Here is a 19565-nt window from a genome sequence, read left to right as displayed (position 1 = left end):
CTCTGCAAGAACAATATATGCTCTTAACTGTCGAACCTCTCTCCAGTCCCTTACCTACTCCTTTTTTTTTTAAAGTCTATTTATTTATTATATATAAATACACTGTCACTGTCTTCAGACACACCAGAAGAGGCCATCAGATCCCATTACGGATGGTTGTAAGCCACCATGTGGTTGTTGGGATTTGAACTCAGGACCTCTGGAAGAGCAGTCAGTGCTCTTAACCACTGAGCCATCTCTCCAGCTCACCTTACCTACTCCTAATATTTATTCTTATCACCTAAATCAACAGTCAAGAGAACTTCACTGGTCACTCTAAGACCTATATACAGCAGAGTGTAGAACATGACAAACTGTCCTCAGCTGAGCTCAAATGGGACAACACTGGTACCTAGTGCAGTTCATACTGAAAATGGGTCTTCCTGCCGGCCTAGCTTTGTACTTTTCCCTGGTTTTCCCATAGTGCTGAAGTATTCTGAGGGGCTTGTAAACGAGTAACAAGCTGTGAAGTACTACAAGCTGTGAGTACAACACTCATGATTGAGCTACAATATTAAATGAAATGTTTATCAAGAGAAACCACACAGAACGATTGAAAATGTGAGCAGAGCCTCAGCGGCCCTAGCCCCACACTCCTAGCCACAATGGCTTTCTGGGACCTAACTCTATTAAGCAGTAAGGCTCAATGCCACCCATCGGGAAGATGGCAGCTGCACAGGATGGTTTTATGTCAACATAGCACAGGCTGACGTCATCTGAGTGGAGGAAACCTCAGGTAAGAAAATGGCTCCACATGACCAGGCTGTAGATGAGCCTGTAGGAAATTTTAAATTAGTGATGGATGTGGGAGGCCCAGCCATGCTGGGTGGAGCCACCTTGGGCAGGTGGCCCTGGCCTCTCTGAGGAAGCAGCTGAGCAGGTGCAGGCAGAGCAGCTGGACTTTGGCTAGTTTGTGGGCTCTTTGTCCTCTGCCCTCCTCCACACTTCCAACCCTCAACACTGGATAAAAGAGAAAAAACAATGGAAGGGGAAGGAAAGAGACCCTGTTGATGACAGGAGGAGTCCCTTGGAGCAGGTCTGATCTTCAGCAGCATCACACCCATTCTCCTGCTTCTTCTCTGTGCACACTAAACTGCAACCACAACCCACCAAGCCCTGAGAGCCCCAGCATCTATATACCTCCTGAGAAGTTCCCGAAATTCCAACTGTCACACAACTGCAGAAACTACATGCAGGTGACAAAATCAAGGCCTGGCTAGAACAAGCATGAGACAAATCATAGTCAGCTGCTGTGGACAGTCTGAAGCAGCCCCATATCCCACTCCTGGGATTAAAACGACAACATTTTCTTGTAATATTTCTGAGTTTCTTTAAAGAAACCAAAATTCCAAAATTCACTACAAGGCAGCATTCCTCCAGGGCCTCTGCACCGGCTCCTGCCCCTAGGTGCCTGCTCTGATGTCAATGACAAATGAAGACGAGGAAGCAGAAGTCAAACAAACCCTCTCCTCTCCCAGTTGCTTTGGCCATGGTGTTTTATCACAGCAACAGTGGCCCTGAACTAGACAGCAGGTTTAGCTCATATACAACATCCCACTGTAGTCAGAGATGGTCACCCTGTCCCCAACATACCTGACCATCACAGAGGTCGATGAGTGGGGTCTTTTCCCGGCTGGCTTTAAGAAGTTTGGACTGGAAGAGCTTCCCATCGAAATACATCCAAGGACAACAGTGTTCCCAGGGTATGGGCTGCCCACACGCGTCATTGGCAAACAGTGCCATGTCTACTCCGCTCATGAAGAGAGCTGACAGCTGAATTCCTCGGGGGTCTAAGTTCTCAATCTTTAAATGGGAAAAAGTAATTTATATGGAGTAAGAGTACTACAGCATCATGCTTCCCACTAAACTCCCCCAAAGTTAATGCAGCACGATCCTCACCAACAAGGGGAGCACACCTTGGCTTCACCCAGACCCCCGTCTTACTCAAAGAAAACCATATTTGTGTTATTAGAGATTTAAAGTCAAGTTTTATGAGCATACTGACTAGTCTGTGTCTGTGAATTATTACAGTGTGGACAACATGACGCTTAAGGACAGACATGACGAAGGAGCTAATGAGCTACAGTCTCCTCCTGGGCCCAGAGCTCCACAGTCCCTCCAGTAAAGCCTAACACCTCAGAGCTGAACACTGGTTATGTGCTAACAGAACATTTTTTCAAGTAGCTGTATTAAGAAATTACTTGGCAAAATTTCATTTTCAAATAAATTTGCACTATATATTTGTTACTTTATATGTCGTTTCAAAGAAACTTTAAAACTGTCTAAATGTTTTAGGAGAAGTGAATAGCTTATAAAGAAAAGAATGCAAAAAGAAAGACCTTGTACTCAAACTGTGCTTTACTGGCACTCCCAAAACTTGTGTCTTTCTATGCCAAGCACGGGTGCCCCTGGCCAGAACTCTGTCACCTCACAGACAACGGGCAGGGTAAGACACCTGACACAGTGCAATTAACTCTTGATCATCTGTGTGCCAAGGGCCGAGTTTGTGGATTATCTAGGACAAAGGTTTAATTCTATTCTGGTTTCTTTCTTGTCACCTCAATGGCTTTTCAAGAATAAAATCTTTAGAATAAAAACCTTTTTAGTCCAGGCAAGGCTGCCTTGTGGCAGGGAAAATGACTTTTGGAAATGGCATTACATGAAACACAAAAAGAATTATTTCAGTGCCAGATGCTAATGATCTTATGATTATCTGCAAAACTTTCTATCCCATTCTTGCCAATCTTTTCTAAAGATGTTAGTCAGTGCAACTAAACTTGTAAGGCCTAGGAGTCAGGTCAAGACCTGACAAACACTTTATATATACATCTGGAACTTGTGAGAAACATGAGGGCCTGGGTGGTGGATTAAATGCATTTTCACATTTATGTGCAATACATAGAGAGGGTCAGTCTGAAACAAATGGCAAGAACACGTATGTTTTATTGAGATCCCTCTGAGTGCTATGGAAAGGAAAGAGACTCCTCTCCATAGGGAGTGAACCGGCCTGCTGAAGAGCAGCTAAGCAGAAGTGGGCTGCAAGCAAACAGACACCTCAGCACACAGGTCACCCTCCCACTTCTATGGGACAGTACCACCTAGTCATCTGGGCCATAGCTTCTAGCCATGGCCTCTGTACCCTACACCTAAGACTGGAAATCAGGATCAAAGCTTAGGGAGAGATGGTGGTACTAGAAAGGTTTCTACCTGTATGAAAATGTTCCACATCAATTCCATACCAATTATCTGTGGGCACAATTATGGCAGCCTACATGCAATTCTTAAGAGTTGTTTACTACTGGACATGCAAAGTCCCACTGACTAAAGCCCTGGCCATATCACTGTATGTGCACTTAACAGAGTGTAGCAAAGGCGTACAGCAGAAAAGCACTCTGGGTAGAATTACTCATTTCTGCATTTGCTGAGAGGAATGGAGCAAGACGACACTGTGTGCATTCATTCATATATGAATTACACTGGCCACTGAGGGACTGCAACTGTGGATTTAAAAAATGATGTTAGGTCTGAGGATGTAGCTCAGCCAAATAGAAGTTGTTGACCATGCATGAAGCCCTGGGTCTAATCCTCAGAAATGAAGAAAAAATACTTTCAAAATGATTTATCAATTTTAGTAATGATAACTACCATTAACTTAAAAGGCAAACATTTCTAAAACAAAAGCTATAAATAAGTTTTCCATTGCTGTGTAAATTTGGCTTCCTTCAAAAAACAAATGTTTTAGAGATAGCTTCTTACTACACCCTCCCCAAGATGGCCTCTTGCTCCTCCTGTCTCTGGCCCCTAAGCATATGCCAACATGCCTGCCCAAAAAGCTTTTAAAATTTACACTGCAGTGTTTTTATTTCCTTAATTGTTTTGTTTTGTCTTGTTTTTTGAGATAGGGTTTCTCTGGTTTCTCTGTGTTAACAGTTTTGGCTGCCCTAGAACTTGCTTTGCAGACCAGGCTGGCCTTGAACTCACAGAGATCTGCCTGTCTCTTTGCCTCTGTCTTCCAAGTGCTGGGATTAAAGGCGTGAATCACCACCATCCATCAATTTTTAATGATGTGTATGAATGAATGCCCACATAAATAAATGCATGTGCACCACATGAGTGCTCAGAGGCCAGAAAAAGGCACTGAACTCTCTAAAACTGGAGTTAAAACAGACAGTTGTAAACTGCCATGTGTATATCAGAAATCACAGCCAGGTCCTCTGGAGAGCAGCAAATGACCTTAATAGCTAAGCTGGCTCTCCAGTCCCCTTAAATGTTAACTGGAACCTAAACTGTATAGATCCCTGTAGTTTCTTAAATGGAGATAAAATGTTCATCATTATCCAAAGTTCCTCAACTCGACAAACAGAAAGATCTGGCTTCACAAGAAATACAGCTGCAGAATTTATTCTCTGCGCAGATCGTTTAAGAGCCCACTGCAGTGAAGTGATGGCATCTGACTTCTACTCACTGAGCTACAGACCCACTCTCACTTCATGGCCTATTTACCTATATGCAACACAACTGCAGCTCCCAGAGACTGCTGTGGGCCCTAACTGTCTTTAAAGCTCCTCATTTTCCATATTTTCTAGTCTCCACTTGGCACATGGAACTTTTAAAGCACTTATAGGGATGTCAAGAACAAAGGAGAAGAAACTAGACAAATATCACATCAGGAAAGTTCTTCTCCTCAGCCTTAACCCCAACTTTGAGCCCCAGGCTCAGTGCTAATTTTGCCTTCACAATTACACTGTTGCTGGAAAACTAGGAGAATGGCTCACAAAATTGAACAGGGAAGCAAATGAGGGTCATCAGTCACTGTTACAGGTACGCAGGGAATCACACAGAACATGCTTAATTATTCATGGCTATGATGGACAGAGAAAGCATGGATGAGATGAATTCTTAAACACTCATTTTAGCTAATGGTGTAGTGTCTTTCCCCACAAACCCTCCCTTCAGAAAAACTGATTGCAAGAGTTCAAACTTTTGCAAGAAGTGGGACCTTTCTTCCTCTTTTCCTGATGGCAAAGCATGTACCAGACACTGACAGGGAAGAGTGACCGGTCTAGGCAATCCACAAACGGGGTGACAGCCCCAGCACAGCGACAGAGACAGTCAAGAGGTGACTGTGTCTTAAACAGTGAAGAGGCATCTTACAGAAGGGCACCGCCATTGCTTTTGACTTGTCAAAAACCTCTGTCTAATGGTTAAATGAAAAGGCAATTTAAAATTTAATTTTCTACCACTAATTTCTAGAATGCCAAACTCTACATAAGAATTTTGGGTAGCCTGAAATAAGAATATTCCTATCAATTCTCAATTTAATAGCTGAGAGAATGCCTAATCTTAAAAACAAAACAAAACACAACAAAGTCAGCTGCCTTCCTCTCAACCACAGGCTCTTTCCTCACAGCTCTTGTGAAATGTGTGCTAACCCTGACAATGAAGCTCTTAGTGTGGGCTGTGCTTGTAAAACAGGACCACCAACGTTCACACAAGAAGACCTGGGCTGCGGCCAGTGACACAGAAGGTCCCTGTTTGTGGGACGTATCTCACTGATACATCTGCAGAAATGCTGCGCCCTGGATGAAGAATCAGGCGAAAACCGTGAAAACACTAAGGTCTCAAAAGAACCAAAATGAAAGCTTCAAAAGGTGCCCCGTGCATGTGGGTCCGAAATGAAGGATGTGGGAGAGAAGATGGACGTTGGCACAGTAACTGATGGTGAATAGGGCTTGGCGGGCGTACCTGGTCCCTGGCGGGCTGATTTTCAGAACTGGGATGCCAATACTGAAGGAATAATCTACACAAGAGAAACAGGAGGACAGGTAGAGGGTGGCACCACACTCTAGGGCAGTGAGTCCACCCCCTGAAGCACAGCCTGCGGCGAGGACGGTGACGGAGCACCCGGGGAACACACGGGAGGACCTGACTGGGTCCGCCACACTGCCTGACACCGAAAACAAAAGTGTTAAAGACAGTAACAATTTCTGCCTAACACACAGAAAAGCTTGATCCACAAAGTAAAGAACACAGTTTGAGGGGATTCTGTTGAGCTTTGGTTTTGTGCTTAGTTTGTTTCAAAGTCATCAGAAGCCTCAATGGAATTCCAGTTAGCACCAAAATATGCAATTAAATATAACAGTTTAGGGAAAAAACCAGAAATTTATTGAGAACCACCTGTCAAATACTAAAAAGAAAAAAATCTACTGAGCTAGTCTAAAATCTTTGCCATAAGATGTGTTCATAAAGAACAGCAAAAAGATCTAAAAGTGAAGGCAAATTTCTCAAAAGAGATTAGCTGATTTCAAAACTTGGTAAAAAAAAAAATTATAATAACTGATGACAAAGAAAAACAAAACCCTAACATTAAAAAGAAAAGGCAGAACTGTGAGTTCGGCTACCCTTGAGGACTTGAGCTCTCTAACATTTAATACAGAGACAGGAAAGCAATCATAATCATGGACACAGAACTAATGAGCGCAGTGACAGGCGACACTACAAAACCAGCCAACTCAGGAGAAAATAAATGCGGCAACACAAACACAAAGGAGGGCTACAGGCAAAATGAAAGGGAACGTGATGTTAAAGGCTCACGGAAAGGGGTGACGACAGGGGATGCTAACATGGCTCTTCAAGGGGCTCCTTCAAAAAGGGGGTGTGCAGCACTAGACGGGCAAAGAATATGCTTTAGAGAAAACCAAAGTGCAGCTAGGAACAATGGAATGAAATAAGAAAAAGAATCCTGGCTAGATGTTAGAACATCCCTAAGACTGAGCCCTCCCAGGGCTTGGAATCCTCTGGTAAAATAAAAAAGAGAAGTTTATTTTCCGATGTGAAAAACAAGAATAAATATCAACTGGTAAACAGGTAAAATCTGATAAACATAGAACTGGCTGTTTACTTGCTCACAAACCCTGATGGCCCAGCCAGACCTGAACAGGAATACCCCTTTTGCCTTGAAGGCTTTGACACATAGGACATTAGTATTATTAGTTTGGTGCCCAAACAACTGTCTGGTGAGGGTTAGCAAAGTTACACCAAAATCCAAAACAAGACTTCCAGAACAAGGAAACAAGGCTGATCGGTACCTTGAGTTCCTGCAGCTGGTCCGGCTCATAGAGTTTGGGAGACAATGCCTGAGCCAGGAAGGCATCCAGCTCCTGACGCCGCAGAATGCGAGCTCCGGGCCACTGCACCATATACCTGGTGAGGAACAGAAGGAGAGTGGAATGACTAGAGCGGTCGGCCAGTACTTGGAAAAACAGCAGCAGCTTCTCAGTAAGTCCAGGATGGTGCAAGTCAGGAAGCTGCCTTTGTATGCTCTTTCAGCTACTGCTTCCATGAGAGGATGCCAGGTGAACAACGCGCCCATGATCAACACTCAGCGAGCTAGAATGCTGGATGGTGCTTGCCCAGACTGGGGCCACATGCTTTATTCTTAGCATTCAGGAGGCAGAGACAGAGGAAGGTGGTTCTCTGTGAGGTTGAGCTCTGTCTCATTTGAATTAAGGAGTCCTTGGCAGCAGCTGAACAGGGGAATGGTATGGGAAGTGGCCATGAAGAGGATACTCAGTGCCCTAATGAGGGCACCTTCACATCTGGAACAGCCTGGTGTGGATGGCTAAAGGGAATCTACTTCCACTAGGATAGATGTGCCAAGCAGCCAACAGCCTGCATCATTACACAGAGTATAACCTCATTTAGCTCTTAGCGTAGAAATGGCTAGCCACACTACTCATAAACCTGTAAGCCCATTAATACTGATTCTTGTACCCAAGAAATCTTATGGGGGACTGGATCAGGTTGTTAGGTACCATGAGAACAACTTTGAGGACAGACTACTCTGTGGCCCTGGAGAACAGCTCAAGGGAGTGTAGGGAGTGAGAGATGCAACACTCTCTCCACCTCTGCCTGCCAAGTAGGTTTTCTCAGCTTAAAGCCAAGTTAATAAAGCTATGCCAGGCCTAGTGTTCCCCTAGACATGTACAGCAAGGGAGCACAGGGAGAGCCTAATGAGTCATTAATAAGCAAAGTGAGATTTCACAACTCACTAAGAGGCAGGTATTCATTGACCTAAACATTTACAGGTAGAAACTTCTACTGTTCTAGTGAAAGCAGGAGTAAGTGTCCTACATCAAAGTGAAACTGAAGGACACAGAGACACACACTTCATGGTACAATTCTGCAGCATAAGTAAATAGGCAATCGAATGTCAGTGTGAACGAATACTAAATACTTGTACTGCACTTAACCAGTGACATAAGAGTAAATTAAACTATCCCTATGTACACTGACAAAAATCACACCCTCTGTCCCCAGGGTGGCACGGCCTTTAATCCCTGCAGTGAGGCCAAGCCAGGGATACAAACTAGACCCTGTCTCAAACAAACAAACAAACAAGCATACATACATTATAATCTTTGCAACTAAGTCCATAAGTCCAACGTAACGGTCCCACTGAGGCTCCATGAGTAAATGGGAAAGAAGCGCCCACTACAGAATGAAAGGTGATTTGACACCATCCTTAGAACACACACTGCAGTCCAAAGTTTTTCCAAGCACAAATAAATAGCTGGGGCCTTGTTATGACACCTTGGACCTCTCATCCCTGAAAAATACTCACGCATATGTGGTTGATTCTTTTGCTTTTTAAAATAAGGTCTTACTTTGTAGACCAGAGTAGCCTTGAATTGTCTACCCTTCTTCTCCAGCCTCTTCTAGTGCTGGGATTACAGGTGTGCATCAACACAGGCCGCCTCCTCCTCAAGATTTCAGACTGACTTGAATACTCCCATTTGTCGTCCTATAGACCACTTTGACTCACTCTGTAGACCAGGCTAGTCTTGAACTCACAGAGAACTTCCTGACTCTACCTCCTGAGTGTTGTTATTAATAAAAGTGTATGGCTACCACTGCCTAACATAACCTCCATCTATTTATCTGTGGTCTTCTCCCTTCACTTTGAGGAAGAACCTCTTTGATATAGTCTGTGTGTAACACGATAACAGATCTCCAGGCCTTCTCATATCACATTAACTTCTGCTCATAATCCCTGCTTCCTTATCTCTATTGCTCTGGATTCTAGAGCCTGGACCAGCAGTGTTCCGTATCCATCCTAACAGTGGCTTACAGGGACAGTCATTTCATGGCATGCCTAATGGACTTTACCCAGGGTGGAGAAAACACCGTCAAAAGCTGTCTCTGGAGGAAGAGAGAAAGCCACACCCTCTCTGTGCTTCTCTGCCTAGGTGCATGGATAAATGATGACCTACACATGGAGGCAAAGGCCCAGGAGATAATTATGCTCCTCCACCTCACCATGCCCATAACCCTAGGTGCTGGCAAAGAATGAATCCCTCACTCAGTCTTTGAGGGACCAACAGAATAAACAGTTGAGAAATAAGGGTATTATTAGCCCAGGAAACATGAAGTTGTCCGTGAGACAGACACAATGTGAATGTCACAACTCATCCATAACCAACAAATGTGGCTGTGTGCTTACCCAGAAATGACCACAAATTAGGTATCACATGGGGTACAGTATGCTGCCTCAGTCAGTGTTGAGAGCGGACAAGCCAAGTGTTACACATCATTTCACACGTGGAACAAAGACTGTAAACTGACTGTGCTTGACACAAACCTAGACATAGCTGTGAGAAAGAATCTCAACTGGTGGTGGTGGTTGGGGGTGGGGTGAAAGGGGTGTGTATTCTTGATCAATAATTAATGTAGGTCCCAGGCCACTGTGGGTAGCACCATCCCTGAGGAAGTGAGCCTGGCATGTCTAAGAATGTCGTTGAACAAGCCAGTAGGCTGAGTTCTTCCACAGTCTATGGTTTTCCCTTGATGGACTGGAACCTATAACCTAGAAAACCAAACCCTTCCTCCCCTAAGCTGCTGCTTTACGTCTTGGTTTGTAACAGAGACTTAACTCCAGCAGTAACCAAATTCACTTTTGCTCATGATTACAGAGAACAGATTTTTGGGGTGAGGGGCGCACAAAAGTTGCCCTCTTAAATCTTCTAGTGCACATGCATACCTAAGGCAAATAGCCTTGTGCAGAAGTAAATTAGAGTAAGTGAGGTGGAGAGTGACTGACGAAGAACACACCCACTTGAACCTCACGTGAACCTCCAGGCTCCATAGGCATACATATTCACCTGTTCACATCCGCTCCCCACGCGCACACACACATATATGCACTCTGTCTCTCTCGTTCCCCCCCCCACACACACATATGCACTCTCTCTGTGTCTCTCGTTCTCTCTCTCTCTCTCTCTCTCTCTCTCTCTCTCTCTCTCACACACACACACACACACACACATATATGCACTCTGTGTCTCTCGTTCTCTCTCTCTCTCTCTCTCACACACACACACACACACACACACGTGTGCTCTCTCTCTCACAATTACATAATATTTACAAGCTACGTGCTTTCCAAATATTCTACTCTATTATGTGCTGCAGTGTAATGATTTTTGCATTTATGAGACCTGCATTCCTAGACCACACATACAAACATAGGTCTAAGGAAATCTCAACAGACAGCACAACTTTGTAGAGTCAGTTTGTCATCTTTTCCAGAAGGCACTGAACATGGTGACCATGCCCCGTCCCATGTCGCCCCTGAGTCCCATGGACAGTCACGTACCGTAAGACACAGCAGAGCACCATGAGGTGAGTGGGCACATTGGCAGGGTTGAGCATGGCTGGGGTATCAGACCTCATGCAGGCCAGGAAGGCCCTCATCCGGCGGTTCTTGTCCTCCACCGCCTTGCCCAGCCAAAGCCTCTTCAGGTTGGGGCAGGTCCACTCCCGGAAGGCCAGTGCTTCCACTAGTTCCGGGGTCTGAGGAGACTTCCCCTTGTAAGCTGCCCATTCCTTAATGATCAGTGGCGAGACTGCAGAGGAAAAACACAAAGAAGCTCACTGCAAGTTGCTCGCTGGTCCTCCAGCCTACACAGTAACAACCTGGTCTAGCACTGGCCTGGCCTCCCTCACAGAGAATGAAGCACTCTTTCCTCAGCAAGCTCCTATGTCTCTGACCCTCTATCAGTGATTACAGCTCATTTAGACCTTCCGTAAGGGCATACATAGATTTCTTCTCAGACAGATCAAGACTTGATTTCCCCACTTACTGGGTAGACCACAAATGTTAGAGACTTGTTGATACTTTAAATCTACTAAGAATTTTAGTGCTAACAATGAATGAGTCTATCTAGTACATAAAAGTGTGGCATTCTCTTGTACTCCAACATAACCCAAAGTAGGTGCTCTCTTTTTCTACCTAAACACTTCCACAAGTCAGATCTAAGAAGTAATTTATATATTGTAACAATTTTCCTACGGATTTGCTACTTGAATAGGCAATAAACAGCACAGGGTGGCCAGTACGATCATGTAGAAGTAACATCCCAACTTCTGACACCACAGGGTGGCCAATACGATTATGTAGAAGTAACATCCCAACTTCTGAGTCCCAGATGGCAGCAGAACGCGGCACTTATCTTCAGCAGGACTGAAGACTGCAAAATTCTCCAAAATTTCATTTTTAAAGAGGCTAAATATCCTAAGTTTATGTAATAGGCAGTGACCTCATATCCAGTGTCTCATCAGGGCTGAAGCCAATTCTTACAAACCCAAAAATATGACAGTCCCAGTGTTCAAATACACTGAGGGAGATCTACAAGGGTAGCAACACGAAGACAACCCCGCCTGCTGTACGGAAGTTACAATTCCCCAGTTCCACAGAGGCAACATCTGATGCTGGATCTGGGTGTGCATTTCACAAGCAACAAGCAGTGGACATCAGACCCGAGCAAGGCCCGTCCTCAAGTCTCCATCTGGCTTGGGAATCAGGACAGGCTATGGACATTCTATCCAATAAGCTTCACCCCAGGTTCTTCTTCTCTAATGAAACACCTAAAAATGCAGAGGTTCAGAAGACGCCACAATTGTGGTAGAATCACCCAAGAAACTGGCTGATGCCAGTTCCACCTGAGCCTAAATCAGGTGACATAATCATCTTTTCAAATGTAATGCAAACTGGCAGGAGTTAGGTACTGGGAAGTGCAATGGATCAGTGACAGGAAGAAAGTGCTTAAATAATTTCAACCTCAACATGTAGGATAAAGGTAACATACGGGAACGCCACAGGCACACCTTCTGGAGAACGCCCGGTAGTGATGCTTCGCATGTAGGCCAGGGAGCCACGCAGCGATATAAGTACAGACAGTCACCAAAAATTTCTCTTTTACAACAAGTACTGATGTCATAAAGCAGATTTCTTACATTTTCATTTCACTATCTCTGATGGAAATGTATTAACACGTTTAAAGATATCGAATGTTCAAATAGTATTAAAGGACAGCTGAGATACCTTAAAATGTTTCCTTGAAACTTCACCAACTCAGAACAAACATTCATGTATATCAGCATATACATTTTTGTTTTTATTATTTTAGGTATCAAGAAGAAATCAGTAAAAGCACCATCACCAAGCAAGGCCTGTCCGCGGACGCACAATCTAAGGCATTATCTTCCCATCTGGTTCCCACTGAGTTCCAGCACAGCTCAGCTTCCAGAACCTTTCCCAGCCATGCCAGCATCAGAACATGTATTACCACCACCATCCCACCCCAGCCCACTACCCCAACACCGACCCCACACACAGGCAGCCAGCCATCCTGGTGGCGCATTCCTCTCCCTGCCTCCCTCACGTCTTCCACAAAGGAGACCTCATACTGAGGCACAGGCCCTTCTGACCAGGTTCCTACGCCTGTGACATGTGTTCATTCACACCGTCTCTCCCACCCCCATTCCATACATATACCACAAACACATCCTGTTCCCAGCATGCGTGCTCATAGGTGATAAAAACACAGGTTCCGGGGCTGGGGATTTAGCTCAGTGGTAGAGCGCTTACCTAGGAAGCACAAGGCCCTGGGTTCGGTCCCCAGTTCCGAAAAAAAGAACAAAAAAAAAAAAAAAACAAAAAAAAAAAAACAAAAAAACAAAAAAACCACAGGTTCCCTGTTAGTCTTTCATCTATCTTTGTCACTCTAATACCTCTCCTTTCCACGGCTGTTTTTAGACTATCTCTGATCATTTTTAGCACACACTGTGTTTTACTTATTTTGGGCACAAAATGTTGGTATACACATTTCTGAGTAACAGGCAGTCTCCACGACAACTGTTTTATTTGGTGTTTTGTATACATTCTAGGCATCACCTGCCTGGTGCTCACTGAAGCAGTTCCTTTAGCCTCAGTGTCCCGAATCTGCCTCATCTGATATGACATTATGGGCCCTACACCTCGGGGATCCAATGGGTACAGTACAGTGGGCACTAGCGAGATCACAGGCACAGAATCGATGGGTGAGGCTATGCCACCTCTCACAGCACTAAGAACTTGGGCATCCACTTGCAATAGTCCTAACAAGGACAGTTCAGGTTGAGTAGGTATAATAAACACACAAGGCTTGCTCCAAAGACACTGGTGTGCAGGACTTGTTTTAGTTTTTTTCCCAGATGCTCAGCTGTTTCTAAACACAATAATATTTGGAGAACTTTTGAGTGTATCACCACTCAATAGCTGTCCAATCACTGGCCAATCACTAGACACATCTAGTAGGTACTTCATCTGCCATGCAGGGATGGCACAAAAGAGCTAGTTGCGGGAACAAGTACACCCCAGCCTGGTTCCAGAAGCTGAGAAAAAGGGCTAAAACCTTGCTATGCAACGAAATACTAATTATTAACATGAAAAGCACCCAGCACTCTCACCATGCAGGGAAAAAAAAATATATATATATATATGTATATATAATTAGCTTATATTTATATATATACTTATAGCATTTTATTCTTCCTAGCATTCTATACAATGTGTTTTTATCATATCCAACCACTACTCCTCCCAGATCTAACACCTCCCTCTGTAAATGCATTTTAAATAGCAGACCTAAGAAGGTGACAGGACCCCAAGCTGCCAGGATGGTGCTGTCTGGCACAAAACCAGAGTGGATCATGGTAGGGCCATGTCAGGAAGCCATGTTCAAGTAAGAGTACCCAAAAGGCCATGCTTGACCTGTCACCTCAATCAACATTATTGTCACCTTTTCTACTGACAGAAAAGCTACTGCTTCTAGAAGGAACCCACTTCTACAAAGCATTGGAGATTAGCTTTCTGACCATACCCTAAAACCATGTTTTACTTTAGTAAAACCAATTGTAGAACAGCAAGCATTTATGGGATTTAGGCTCAATTTATAATACTTTACAGAAAACACACCCTCAAATGCAATTTGGGGCCATAAAACACTGCCATACTTAAGCTATTAATAAAAACCCAGTGTTTGCCATCAGACATTAATCATGTGCTTGTATCATGGATAGTTTGGGCCTCTACTCCCACCCCAAGAGCAGTAAGCACAGTTCATTCTGTAAGGCACTCCTAGGGGCTCACAGGAGCTGCCTCTATTGCACTGTGCCACAGCAGTATGACTGCAGGGACCCGCAGCAGCCAGACCACCTTTACAAGGGGAAGAAAGACACGGCAAGCAGAGTGGCTTCCCGGACCTGTGACCTGAGTGTATGTGCACCAGGGAGGGGCTGCTGCTATGCCCCGAGACTGTCTAGGGAAAATTATGTAAGCACCATTACCTCAGAATAGAAAGAAAAACTGGTACCATGGAATCTGTTCTTTCCTCCTCATGGGAGTGGCCCCCTCCCAGACCGGCAGGTGGAGGGCAGTGAGGAGTAAGACACTGCCTCCTTACTCTGAGCACCTCCAAAATCCTCAAGGGGACCAACTAAGAGGTCCTTCTGAAAGCTTTTATATCTGAGGCAGGTACCATCTGAAGAGATGCTGACACTGGCAGGCACACTAGCAAAGACAGACAGAGAAGTGCTGCACAGTCCTCCCTCTCCTCAGGTGTGTGGCTCTTAGCATCTTAGAAACTCAAAAAGTCAAGGGCTAACGAAGAAGCTACTCCGAAGAGTCATGACCGGTGGGGGTGCCAGTCCCGGGTGAGTACTTCCTGTGCTGGTTTGTTTGAAACCTGGGAGAGCAATGCCAGCGCTTGCACTAGAAGCTTGGCGTGCTGTAGCCTGCAAACAGCACCCATAGGGGACGGGACCGTCTGGGGGGCGGGGAGGGGAGGGAGAGACACACAGGACTGTAATCTCAATACCTGGGGCTGAGGCAGGAAAACAATGAAGTGCAAGGCTAGCTTGAGCTTCAAAGCAAGATAATAATTCAATAAAAACAAAACAAATAAAGCTAGATATAAAAGCATCTCTAATTCTAGAATGTATCAAAATATTCCCCACAGCCAATCGAGCATTTCCCATTCCTGCGCTAACCGCCCAGGTTCTGGACTGCAGGCATGTGCATACTCTACCCCTCAAGAGGCTCGTCTCCTTTCTGTCTGCTCAGGAGTTGTGGGGCTCAAGCCTGGGCTTGGGCATGTTGGACAAATGTCCTTCCTATTTCTACCATCAAGCGTGCTGTTCCTGCCTCCACACTTCATCCTTTAATAAGTCTATACATCATTCTGAGGTACCAGGGAAGACTTCATAAATACAGGAAATATGAAGCAAAAAAACCAATGGCTAATTTTATGAAATGGATAGTGGTTTTTGTTCTATTTTAGTTGAGGCAAGGTCTCATTACGTAGCCCACGCTGGCCAGGAATTCACTATGGAAGCTCACATTATGAGTCAGCCTTCTGAGCCAGGAGTACAGGTATGTGCTACCATACACGCCTTCAACACATCATGGTGAGTTCACAGAGCTTTATATCCTGAACATTATACTCTGCAGTTGCAGTAAAGACTTCACACTCTTCCTTATCTTGCTGAAGCCTGCATTTCACTTTCATGCCTCCAGTCATTTAGCTCTTCCCATCAGTCCCTGGGATAACAATGGGTCTGCAGTCTCAGAGGAGGGCAACAGAGTTACCCTGCTCTAGACTACTTCTTGCCCAGCACCTAAGAAACTCCAGAGCCTCACCTTTTCAATGGGAGACTCAAGGCTGGGGGGAGGTGTGGCTTCAGCTACTGCTACTGCTCAGGCCACACCAGTGACAGGGCTCTACCCTCCTGCCCAGCCTTAGTTGAGAGCCCACCCTAGGTTACTGTCTACAGGAAGGAGGATTTAACCTGTTCCACCAACAGCAATCAGAATTTTACTGAAAACTTGAAATCAGCAAAGGTTCTTAGGCTTGTAAGGACAAACTACACTACATGAACACACTACTACTGGGCTACATCCCCAGATTTTCTTGGAGAATTTCCTTTTTTGTTTCTAAATTTTAAAAAATGTGTGTGTGTGTGCACACGCGCGTGCGTGTGTGGTGGTTAAGGACATTCCCACCCCCACCCCAACCCTTCCTGTGGCTCACAGTGATGATATCATGAATGGCCTCACCATGGCAGGTACGTGCTCCTGATGAGCCTTGCTGAGGCTCTCCTGGCCTGAGGCTCTGAGCCTGAGGAAGCGGCAGCGCTCCCCTAACTCTAAAGCACATGGTCAGCGTGAGCTCAGCAGTGTGCATCTGAAGGAAACTCACAAATAGGCAGTAAAGCTTTCTTTCAAGCACACACTGTCCCCGGGCATCAGGACACTGCACCAGCCATGTACACACTAAGTTCTCATACAGTTTGAACAAATGAAGAAGATCCAGGTTCAAAATGCTCAAGAGGTGATGAGGACAGAAACGCCTCTGCTGAGGGCTGGGAATCCAATTAGACTGTTTATTGATAGGGACAAATTACTGCCATGAAAGTTGATGCTGCTGGTCGCAGTGTCTTTTCTTTTGGATGATTTGGTTTCGATTTTAGAGACAGGACTTCACTATTTACTCCTGGCCTGAAACTTACATAGGCCAGAATGGCTGCATACTTGAGGCAATCCTCCTGCCTCTGCCCCTGAATGTTAGTACTACAGATGGGCACCACCACACTGGGCCTATAAAAGTAGTTTTTTCAAGAACTGTCCATCAATCCTTTTCCTCTTTCATCCCTGTGAATTTAACTGATGCGTGAAATCTATTCCATTTTATTAGTTCTCCATACTGTGGCTCATAAAACTCTCACCCCATTATTTGAAATCCAAAGTCTTTCAACATTTAATCCTAAAGATCAAATTTATCATTTCTATTCAGAAAGTTTCTATTTGTATTAGCACAGTGATAATACAATTCTCCAAACAGTTGAAATTCTGTGGATTTCATTAACTAACTACACAATGACTATAGGAACTCTTTCTTTCCATACAGAGGACTCATCTCTGTTCTAGTAGTCTACACACAGCTACCCCCACATCTTTCTAGATAGCAGCAGCACTGACCCCAAACCTGAAATGACCGTCTTACTGCTATAGTATGATTAAAAACAAAAAGTACAAAAATGAGGAGGGGTGTGAGCACTAAGCCTTCAAAGAACCTCAGTAGTGACATGTTTGCTCACATGGGTTTTAATTCCCTAATACACTACAAGTCTTCATGTATTCACCTCAATAAATCATAACCATGTATTATTACACACACACACACACACGCACACACACACACAGCTTCTCTCTGTGTAACCCTGGCTGTCCTGGAACTCTCTCTGTAGACCAGGCCAGCCTCAAACTCGAAAATCTGCCTGCTTCTGTCTCCCAAGTGCTAGGATAAAAGACATGTACCGCTATCAGCTGGCCAATCATTCACTTTGTGATTGCCTGTTAGACACTCCTGCAAGGAGTCACACATCCGTAGTGCTAACACATGTTGACAGAATCGAGTTCAAACACTAGCCACATCTGACAGAGGTCATCTCACTGCTGTGTGAGAAGACACTCCTTCATTCCAAACCTACCTGGCTGATCCCACACTGTTCCTTGGTTCCTTCTTCCCAAACCAAGCCCAGACACTTCTCAGCTACAGCTCCTCCTGCTCTTTACAGGAGCAGGGGTTTCCAAGAGTGGACACCCTGCCTGCTGCCTGCTGCCCGCTTCTACAGCCTGAGTCCAGAACACAGGCGCTTCTTCACTCTCGTTTCTACTCCAGCACACACGTCCTCTCTAGAGATTGTTCTGTGTGCTACCCCACCCCTGCCCCTGCAAAAAGAGAAAGAAAGGGAAGAGGAGGAGGGGGAGGAGGAAGAGGAGGAGAGGAGGAGGAAGAGGAAGAGGAGGAGAGGAGGAGGAAGAGGAAGAGGAGGAGGGGGAGGGGGAAGAGGAGGTGGTGATGGTGGTGGTAGTAATTTTCCAACTTCGTAAAGGAAGGGAGGAGAAAGAAGGGAAGCTCAGCCCTGGTCATATCTACATCCTCAAGCCAGGGCCACTCTGCCTCGTCTGAAGAGAAGACATGAGACAGCTCACTGACTTCACCCTTGTACAGTTTCCATGTTCTTTTCTCTCTCACAGGTCAGCAGCCTGCACATCTGAGGTACCTACCTGAGTCACTTCCTATTTCTTTACCCCAACCTTTTCTTTCCTTGATGGCTCATTCCCAAAGAGTTTCCAAGACTTGCCTGAACCAAGGAAAAGGCTTTGCCTGGCCCCTAACACCCTCCATTCCTTGTGCACTGTGCACATGAGCTTTACAAAGACTTGTCCTCGCTGCCTGAAGGCCTGCAGCAGGGCATAAGCGTCTCTAGCATGGCATCACTCTATGACACCAAGACCCCAAGCCTGAGGGGAAGAAGTCAGTCACACCAGGCTCTGCGGGATGGCATAAATGCTAACTGGAAACTTTGAAGAGTAGCCCTGGTTTTGAACACATAAGCAAATAAACAAAAGAGCATCTTTTGAGGATGAAGGGTTGGGTATGGGTCCCAGGCTGGAGGCACAGGAGCCCATAGCTTTCTGACTCCGATGGGTCAGGAGTAGAAGCCCTGATGGGTACTACTCAGCTGTACCTAGTGTAGCTAACTCTGAGAGAAGGGAAAGAAGGGTGAGCTGTTGTTTACAGCTCAAAGGAAAATTTAACAATCTACTGAATTTAAACCAGGTGTTCTGGATCATAATCTGTCATCCCAGACCTCAGGAGGCTAAGGCAGGAGGGTAGCTTGGAGTTCAAGTCATTCTGAAACACTGTAAGATCCTGTAGATTTGAGTTTAAAATTCCCATGCTCAGAACTACACAAGCCAGTCAGGAAGTGCTAGCCACGCATGTCACCACCTAGTGAGGCTGACACTTGCTCACCTCGGCCGGAGTCACAACTAAAGGGTCTTTGCATAAGAGAACAGTCCAGAAATTTATAAAATATTCACAATATTCTCATTTTAGATTCTGTATTTTAGATAACATTTCTGTACTTCCTAGCATATATTGGTTTTTTGTATTCTTAAATTAGCAGATAAAAGTATAAAGAAGAAAACACAACTTTCCCAAAAATATGACATAGATCTCATAAAGACAATGCTTTGGACCTCGACTTTGACTAGCATTCCAAACAGTCCTTCCTAGTGCCCCTCCCCTCCCCCATGTTGATGAACTGAAGTAGCCACACCCAGGTAAGCCATGGCAGAC

At 45.0% G+C, this 19565-nt stretch overlaps 1 protein-coding gene across 3 annotated transcripts in view; it reads right to left on the bottom strand.

Annotated features, from left to right (window-relative positions):
* Positions 1-19565, bottom strand: part of Fam120a (family with sequence similarity 120 member A) — a 91187-nt gene that overhangs the window by 11035 nt on the left and 60587 nt on the right. For 2 of the 3 annotated variants that reach the window (NM_001191816.3, XM_063276150.1), the window contains exons 11-13: positions 10694-10943; positions 7128-7242; positions 1633-1842 (exon numbers count right to left, since the gene is read on the bottom strand). In NM_001191816.3, coding sequence (NP_001178745.3) covers positions 1633-1842; positions 7128-7242; positions 10694-10943 — 575 coding nt within the window. Of the gene's footprint in view, positions 1-1632; positions 1843-5791; positions 5840-7127; positions 7243-10693; positions 10944-19565 lie in introns of those variants that run through there. The other variant, XM_063276151.1, reaches the window with a different exon arrangement.

The sequence above is a fragment of the Rattus norvegicus genome, chromosome 17 (assembly GCF_036323735.1).
Source record: "Rattus norvegicus strain BN/NHsdMcwi chromosome 17, GRCr8, whole genome shotgun sequence".
In the NCBI taxonomy this organism is placed as follows: Eukaryota; Metazoa; Chordata; class Mammalia; order Rodentia; family Muridae; genus Rattus; species Rattus norvegicus.
Note: the sequence above shows the minus strand (reverse complement) of the source record. Positions and strands in the feature narration are given on the sequence as shown.